General features: G+C 43.5%; 1 protein-coding gene across 1 annotated transcript in view; it reads left to right on the top strand.

The window, feature by feature from the left end:
• LOC310775634 (FERM and PDZ domain-containing protein 2-like) overlaps positions 1-2,425 on the top strand; it is a gene marked incomplete at both ends in the record, with an annotated part of 20,865 nt that extends 18,440 nt beyond the window's left edge. Inside the window, one exon of the mRNA XM_083635790.1 lies at positions 2,267-2,425. Coding sequence (XP_083491916.1) covers positions 2,267-2,425 — 159 coding nt within the window. The remainder of the gene's footprint in view (positions 1-2,266) is intronic.
• Positions 2,426-9,532: the final 7,107 nt, after the last annotated feature.

A 9,532-nucleotide genomic window follows, 5' to 3' on the forward strand; every position in this document is an offset into this window, starting at 1 on the left:
GCCTCGGGAAGAGCCTGGTGACGTGAGGTAGGTTAGGTTGCAGTGGACACCTTGGTCTCTAGTGATTGGTTAGGGAAGCCCGAAGCCCGCCCCCTCATAGAAATGCTGTGAAATGGATTAGAAATGCTGTGAAGTGGATTGGCGTGCAGCAGACGTCACTCAACAACAACTCTGGTTCCCAAATCCCTGGATCGCTAAATCGGCATGGACAAAGCCTGATATAGGGCCGTCTCCGCCGGCCAAAACAACACCCAGTTGTGTTTTCTTGTTGATGTTTAACAGCACCCGTTGCCCCGCTATACCGACGACGTGCCAGGTTACGTTAAAAAACCTAAGTAAACACGCGTATTTTACATCTGAGGATGCATTGCTGCATGTAAAGTCTGCTTTCATCCTACCTCGGTGCTGTCGTACTCCTCAAAGTAACGTTACAGGGTGAGCACTGGTTTCTGATGATTTTTGAGCATGTTTTAAACTGTATGACAACAATAGTTGGCTTAACAGAGCTGTGCTGCAGTGTTGAGAGTATTGTAAACAATGACAGAGCCTGCTCTGATCGATCCAAGCACGTTTTCTGCATTATAATGTATATCCCATAAGAAAAAATCATATCGCCGCATATCGGCAAACATTTAAGCCGATACCGCTATGACACTTAACGCCATAAGGGTCATATCGGTATGCTGATATATTGGTTGGTCTCTTTATAAATCCAAGCACTTAGTTTCAAGTGCCCTTTTTATTTTTATTCAAGCACTTTCCAGACGCGTGGCAACCCTGAATAAACTATCCTACATGATCTTTAAAGGATGGGTTTACCGATGGGGAATATGAATATATATTAATTCTTAAAAAATCTTAAATTTCGAATCCGTTGAAATTTTTGAAATTGCTTGTTCACAGCCAGAGAAAAAAAAAAATGAAAAAAAAAAAAAAAAAAAAAAAAAAAAATGGGCCAGGTGACGCGTTTCGACGCGAAACGCGTCACCTGGCCCAATTTTTTTTTTTTTTTTTTTTTTTCATTTTTTTTTTCTCTGGCTGTGAACAAGCAATTTCAAAAATTTCAACGGATTCGAAATTTAAGATTTTTTAAGAATTAATATATATTCATATTCCCCATCGGTAAACCCATCCTTTAAGGTAGATGCTAACGTGCATTTTACTGCTGCAACAAAGATCAAGCAAACCACAACATGCATCATGTCAAGTTGGCAATCATCAATCTGCAGGCCAGTCAAGCATTCATATTAATATTAGTTTGACATGACAAGCCACATGTAGGATTGTCTACCTACCTACCACATAGCTATACAGAAACATTGCAACCTAACTGTATGGCCAAATATTGATATCTCATCCGCACAGTGATGTTTTACAGTGTAATAACCAGTGTTGTTTGTTTATTTTTGCAACAATGAAAATGCACCTTAATTGCACAATGCACATTAATTAACATGAGCACTTAAGTCCATCATCATGTAAATGTACCAGATTTAGCCATATGGGCTAATTTGCATATGCAGTGAGTCCCTGGCAGGTTGATGGCACATACAAATCAGAAGAATAATAATAATAATAAAATAAATCACCATAGCAAAAAACAATGGCATAACCCCCTACTCCAGATTATGATAGCAGTCCCTATCAGGTTGGTTGCATACAAAACGCACTAAAAGAAAACATACAAGAGCACATAAACACATAGCACAGACAAAAACACATACTAGACAAATAGTGAAACAGTGAATGACAAACCCACCACTAATGTAATAATCAGTTTACACACATTTTTAATTGCGGGGATAGTACGCTTTAAAGCTGTATTAGCTAATTACACAGCAGTAAATAGTCGCACTCATGTGAGTTGTATGAAAACAGGCTCGTTTAAAGGGAGGGGGAAGCATGAGCTGATGATTTTTGTTTATATTGGTGGCTGCTATTTCCTTACCACAGAGTGGAGGTCAAACAGGCTAGCACACCTTTTTATTTACCAGTAGCATGAGTGGCGACAGCAGCTAGGCTCCCAGTTTGACCATGCTAATGCATGTCTAGCACTGACATGGATACAGTAGCGTTAGCAGCCTGCCCTGGTGTTACAGGCCGGACCTGTGCAGCCTGCTGTGTGCTGGTAACCCTGTGTACATGATGGCAACACCTATTTAATGGAATCTGTGCGACTCATATGGGACTGATACCATCCCCCAATCCTCACAATAACACGGGGAAAATCCATATATCGAGCTCACCGCTCTCTTAATTCCAACAGTGTGCCGACCCTCCCGCAGTCACCGTCTGCTCCCTGGAAAGACGCACCAAGCTGGCTGATCTTTGTTCCGTATTCCTCCAGAGAAGAGACTTCCAGGTCCCGTGTGTTCCACTAGCAGGCCCGGATAACCGCACAATACATGTGTACTGCGTAACCTAGTCTTTGTGCTTCCGTGACACAAGCACTTTCTGCCATTTCATACCGATGTGTCGTCGACTCGAAACCTTGCGATGTTTCCTCTGCTGCACAATGTAAACTGGGGGGCGCGTTCAAGAGCGCCTGCGCGTTCCTGCGGAGGCACGTTCAAGAGCGCTTGCGCGTTCACGGAAGAGGAGAGGTTTTGCAACGGTAGAATGAAGCTGCACAACACTTGTCTTGCTTTTTAACTGATAGGCTACACTATCAAGGGAGTAGTCTGGCTGCACGGAAACAGGCTACTGGTATAAGACCTCCCCTGCTCTACAGCTGCTCTCCCATTGGAGCGACTGTTTCAGTCGCTGCCGGATGTCCGCTCCCCGCTTATTACAAGCTCTGTCGGCTCCGACCATGTCAATCAGAGCGGCTTCCACTTCCTCCTCCCTGTGTGTCGCTGTAAATAGTGCCCTGCCGCCTCAGTGAAAACAACAATGCTAACTAGCCAGCAAGCTAATGGCAGAAACCTACACGCTAGCTTGTTGCTACATGCTGAAAATGGCAAGTTTGATTGTTGGAAACACTTCAGGTGGGATGAGAAAAAACTCCATAACCACGCCATAGATGACGTCACACTAACATCACGTGACACCTCTGATGAAGACTGCAGAAACAGCAGTCGAAACATGTCAGGTACATACATTGCCTAACTGGCCTTTATAGATTAAATATTCTAAATAATTGTTGGGAAGTTGGGAACTATTTTCCAAGGGCACTGCTGCTAAGCGTCGTCCCATCGCAATTCCACAATGGAGACCTGCGCTGAGGCTGGCCAGCGAGACTATCAAGGGAGTGATCGCCAATTGGCTTTTCTATAGCGATATTTAAGGCGATTTTAACAAATTTACTATCATAAGACGTCATTTACTTTCCAGACTTTCTAAAGTCAAGACTTTAGAAACCTTTTCAAGTCATGAAAGTCAGAGTCAAGTCCCAAGTCACCACAACCCAAGTCAAGTCTCAAGGGCTTGTCATCATGCATCGAGTCAAGTCTCAAGGGCTTGTCATCATGCATCGAGTCAAGTCTCAAGGGCTTGTCATCATGCATCAAGTCAAGTCTCAAGCAATTAAAAGTATGGCTGATTCGAGTCCAAGTCATGTGACTGGAGTCTCCCCCTCTGATAGGAAAGGTAAGACTGTGACACTGGTATTAAGCAATCAGCAGTCAGCTGCTTAATAAGCTCTGTAAGGTAGTAGTAGAAAGCGGGACAGTTGGTGGTGGAAACGTCAGATTAACACAATGAAGCCTACAATGGATTGGTGGTTTGCTGTCCCATCTGCCGTTAGCTCGCCCTGCTGATCCAATTAAGTTCTTAAGGCCCCGGTCTAAAAATAGCAGAACATGACAGAAAACACAGCAGTGACACGTCATTAGTTGACGAGCACAGAGGAAATGATGTTAATGATGTTATGGAGCTGATTTGCCTTTTGTGTGGTCCCCAGCGATCTCATGCGAGGAAATCACGGCGGATGAAAAGCTATGATGAGAGAAAGTGAGAGTTGGAGGAGTGAGAGGCGCTCGAGGCCTGGAGGAATGGAGCTATGGAGAATGGAGGATTAGGTCACAGCAAGCGGCGAGATCCCAGCCAGGGAACTTCAGAGGAACCTCTTCAGAGGAACTTCAGAGGAATCTCTGCAGAGATCGAATGAAATAAGGTAGGCTGCGTAAAGTGGGCTATGTGTTTCATTAAGAACATCTGCACATTAGAGACCTGGAGACCTGGAGATGTTTCTCAACCTTTCTCTTATAGGACCTGAGTTCACATTAGAGCCATGGACCCTGTTTGATGATATTTTGTCTCTCATACCCAAATCTAAGAAAGATTATTTTATTGTCAGATATGATTACATGACTAAAGAGATGACAGATAAACTATGATCAAAACAGTCAGTCTTCTACATTCTCTAATTGTCTTTATTACTTTATTACTGTAAATGAAATAATGCAGAAGTTTAAGATCATTTTTCTGGGGACCGCCTGGAACCCCCTCAGGGACCCTTGGTGGTCCGCGGACCCCACTTTAGAGAATGACCTATTATCAGACCTTGCCAGCCCTACTGTTAGGCCTCCTGTTATAATACGCTGCACTGGTGACACGATGTTACACCTAATTTCCTTGGACTTACTGTCAGATTCCCTGTTAACACACTGTAAATGTTTCCGTCAGATTCACTGTTAACACTGTAAATGTTTCTGTCTGATACTGCGTCCACAGAAACATTTACAGTGTGTTAACAGTGAATCTGACATCCACTGACAGAAACATTTACAGTGTGTTAACAGTGAATCTGACACTGCATCCATAGAAACATTTACAGTGTGTTAACAGTGAATCTGACACTGCGTCCACAGAAACATTTACAGTGTTAACAGTGAATCTGACACTGCGTCCACAGAAACATTTACAGTGTTAACAGTGAACCTGACACTGCATCCACTGACAGAAAGATTTACAGTGTGTTAACAGTGAATCTGACATCCACTGACAGAAACATTTATAGTGAATGAATGAATGAATGAACGAACGAACGAATGAATGAAAACAGGTAATAATAGGTGTGTGTGTGTGTGTGTGTGTGTGTGTGTGTGTGTGTGTGTGTGTGTGTGTGTGTGTGTGTATGTGTGCGTGTGCGTGTGCGCGTGCGCGCGCGCGTGCGTGTGTGTGTGTGTGTGTGTGTGTGTGAACACACACTTCTACAGTACACTGCTCCCACTTTTCTTGAAAAATAGCTAACTCTTGCTTCACCAAAAATGTTATTCACATAAAAAGACTATATCCACACAATGCAAATTAATTTAGAGAACTGCATCTTGACCTGGAGACATCAAATGTAATTTAGTGTTTTGCTAACTATAACCTGTGATAGTGGTGGTAAATCAGCTCACTGCCATAACAGCTCTACATTACAATTACAATGCTAACTTTAGCTGCCTGGTACAAGTAGCCAACTAACTTGATGTGCAAACTATGCCTATAATAACTAACAACATTTCATTTTCACATTTGAAAAGGGGATTGATGCTGTACTACTAATGAGTGCCATACCACGGATTTTGCATTTAGGTATTTATTTAATCTGAGGGGAATGGGCATGACGCTTCTGCATGACGCATCTGGAGGCTCTGCGTGTTGGTAACAGTTACAGTACGCTACAGAATGGTATTCTTTTATTTTGATGACTAGAAAAAGAAGTAGTTGTGTTCATTGCCGTATACTTGACGCTGTGTGTATCAAAACCCAATGGGTGACATCACGCTCACATTATCCATCTATTATACTATCACTCCACGTTCACTGTGAACGTGGAGACTTTGGCTATAGAGAGCCAAAGTCAACGTCACTTCCTGCCTTCCTCTGTACCAGCTTCTGAAAAAATATGAACGGTGATGAAAGGTGAGAGACGATACTTTTTTGATCCCTTTGGAATTGTGCCACGGGGTATTAACCTACATGTAAATTTAGTCAATTTAAAAGATAACTATGCATGTTAAGAAAGTCACAGTTTTTCCTGAAACTGAAACGTAAGGTTTAGTTTTGTCAATCACATCGCTCATGTTGCACAATATACGTCACACCATCAACAACATGGAGACGTCACTTATGTGACTGGTTGTGCGTAGTCTTTCTGATTTATAACTTACTAGACATCTCGCAAGCTACGCGCGCTCGATGCCTAGACTCGGCCGCTCCGCAGCCTCAGCCGCAACTCGGCCATGCCTGCCCTGTTGGCACGTGTGTGTGTTGCTCACTAAATGTTATTGCATCAGTGATGTCACAATGCTTCCTTGTGTGTGTGCCCCATTATGACATCACTGATCAGTCTTGTCGCAATGCCTCCTTGTGTGTGTGACATCACTGATCAGTCTTGTCACTATGCCTCCGTGTGTGTGTGTGTGTGTGTGTGTGTGTGTGTGTGTGTGTGTGTGTGCGTGTGTGTGTGCACCCTTATGACATCACTTTTGACATAATCACTGATGACATCACTGATGACATCAAATCATTAGCTGATTAGCATCATTAGCTCCATCAGGTCACCCACACGGGTGCCCTTTACACACCCTGAAGGGTTGAGCCCGATCGCACCTAAAACGTCATACTGTAGCTGTGGCCGAACACAGAACTTGAAACAGACAGAGCCCACATACTCAATTTTATATATACAGTAGATAGATATACTGTATATAGATAGATAGTGCCACGGTTTTACCACAAACTGCGACTTTCTTGACTTGCAGTTATCTTTTACATTGACAAACATGACATGTGGCACAACAGATAGTACACAACAGGGGGTATGGTGGCGCAGTCGGTAGCGATGTCGCCTCACAGCTAGATGGTCCTGAGTTTGATTCTCGCCTGGGACGCTGTGGGCGCTGAGGTTGTGTTCCCCCCCATATCTTCAGTGCCTACTGCCCAGGTTATCTCGTTGAAAGGGCCTTTCTGTGTGGAGTTTGCATGTTCTCCCCGTGCTCCCCAGGGGGTTCCTCTGTACATAACCCCCCCCACTAAAAACATGCAGAAGATCGGCATCGTCATCCGACCAGTGACGACAACATCCGAAGTTGGTCCCCGGGCGCTGGAAAGAAAAAGCGACCACTGCTCCTGGCCTGCCCCCCGGAGGAAAGGACAAGCCTGGATGGGTTAAATGCAGAGGACAAATTTCACCGGCCACCGTCAGCATGAGTGTGTGTTTGTGGCCGCATGCATGTGTTGGGTGTGTTTGTGTGACAATAAAAGACGGGTTTGTCCGTCTACTAACTGTTTAACTGTTTAATTCAAACGGGATCAAAAATGTAACGTCTCTCGCCGTTCACCACCATTCATATTTTTTCAGGCGCTGGTACACAGAGGGCGGCTGGTACACAGAGGGCGGCTGTAGCTCAGGAGGTGTAGCTCAGGAGGCTGTAGCTCAGGAGGTAGAGCAGGTCGTCACTAATCGCTTTGGATGAAAGAGGTCGGTGGTTCGAGTCCCAGCTCCTCCAGTCTGCATGTTGAAGTGTCCTTGGGCAAGATACTGAACCCTAAATTGCTCCTGATGGTGTGCCAGCACCCTGCGTGGTAGCTTTCCACCATCGGTGTATGAATGGGTGAATGTACCTACTGATTGTAAAGAGCTTTGGATAAAAGCGCTATATAAATGCAGGCCAATTACCATTTACAGAGAAAGGCTTCATCATCATCATACATAAAATTGTCTGTCTTTCTGTCTGTGATTTTGGTCCCACATTGTGAGATTTGTGATGATTTTGGTCACTGATGATGTCACAAAGTCGACATCATCAGTGATATCACTCGAACACTCGATGATGTCATCAGTGAAGGTCACTTGAGCAATCTTCACTGTCAGTCCCTCTATCTATATGCAATGTTGCGACCCTACTTTTCTCTCACTACTGATGTCGCCACAAGGAAATGTCATGGCACAGCTGCTGGCAGATAGATAGATAGACAGACAGACAGACAGACAGACAGACAGACAGACAGACTGACTAATATTTTGCTTGTTATATCCAAGTCACGTTTTTCATCAATGGTACAATTCGTTTTGACAATCCATTGCTCATTGATGGGATAATTGTTTTACAATTACCATTAAGTAGCCAAACCAGGGCTGTGTTGCTAGTGCGCTATAGCCTCTGTGATGTAAGCTAAACCAGAGACAGGCTGTGTTGCTAGCGTGCTAGCTGCCTCTGTGCTGTTAGTGGAGAGCAGTCTTGGTAGAGTTCAGCTCTGAATGATATTGCACATGCAAATGTTCATCCTATCAAAATCTGGAGTCTGTTTCTGTTTGAAAAAATGAAACGACCTATAGCTCAAGGAGTGGAGCGGGTCGTCCACTAATCACTTTGGATAAAAGAGGTCAGTGGTTCGATCCCCGGCTCCTCCAGTCTGCATGTCGAAGTGTCTTTGGACAAGAAAGATACTGAACCCCAAATTGCTCCCTATGCTGTGCCAGCACCCTCCGTGGTAGCTTGCCGCCATTGTATGAATGTCTGTGTGAATGGGTGAATGTACCTACTGATTGTAAAGCGCTTAGTTACCATGACTTCTGAATTTGGGGCAGTTTACGGTAATATCACTTTAAGAATCAATTCTCATTTACAAGGATGACCTCAGCAAGAGTGCAGGGCTTGACATTAACGCCTGTCTGCTTGTCTTGGACAAGCAGATCTTTTGCAATTACATTTCCCATAAACCCTGTTGGTCCCTGTCCTGAAGAGAATCTTTGCTTCTTCAGACTTTGGCCCAATCCAAATTCCCAACCTTAGCCCTACTACTTAGCCCTTAACTCTTCGTTTTGTGCGTTCACGTGGAGGGGTAGGGTGTCCCGATTCACTGCTTCCAAGCTGGGAACAGAGTCACAGAAGCACCAGCCAGCATCTGCAAGCAGGTCTGTGTAAAAAGCTTTAACACTAAAACGTGACTATGGAGCTATAAAATAAGTTGTTTTTGGACACCCGACCCAGCAAAAACCACACGAGATAGTTTAATATCCCGATTATGAAGCAACCCAATCGCCAGAATAAAATGTAAAAAAACAACAACAGAATATTGTGTACAATATCAATGTAAATTTTAATAGGCTATTATCCTATAGGCTAGCCTACTATAATGTTATAATCATGTTTTCCAGTGACTCCTGAGCCAACCAGTCAACGAATAAAATAGTATAATCTAAATATTAATAAGTTCATAAGTTCAGTTATTCAACAATAATTGAATTAATTAATTTCTGGTAATATGTAATATGATGACAAAATAGTGTATCTATGAGAATCTGCAGACTTCAATCTGTTTGAACCAGAAATAGCTTTATTATCACAGTTTGGCAAAAATGATGAGGTAATGAGTGGTGTCCCATTTCCTAGGTGTTTGTTTTCAATCCCTACCCCTTGTGGCTCCGTTTTGAAGGGCAAGAGCCAAAGTGAGGGACACTCAAAACAAGGGGTAGGGGTAAAAATAATAAATGGGATTGGGCCTTTGTCTGAAAAGGATCAACATGAAGTGATTTCTTGCAACAACTGGATAACTCAATACATCTAGTACGTTTATTGGACTGATGTTTCAACTG

The sequence above is a fragment of the Poromitra crassiceps genome, assembly GCF_964638095.1.
Source record: "Poromitra crassiceps genome assembly, chromosome: 4".
NCBI lineage: Eukaryota > Metazoa > Chordata > Actinopteri > Beryciformes > Melamphaidae > Poromitra > Poromitra crassiceps.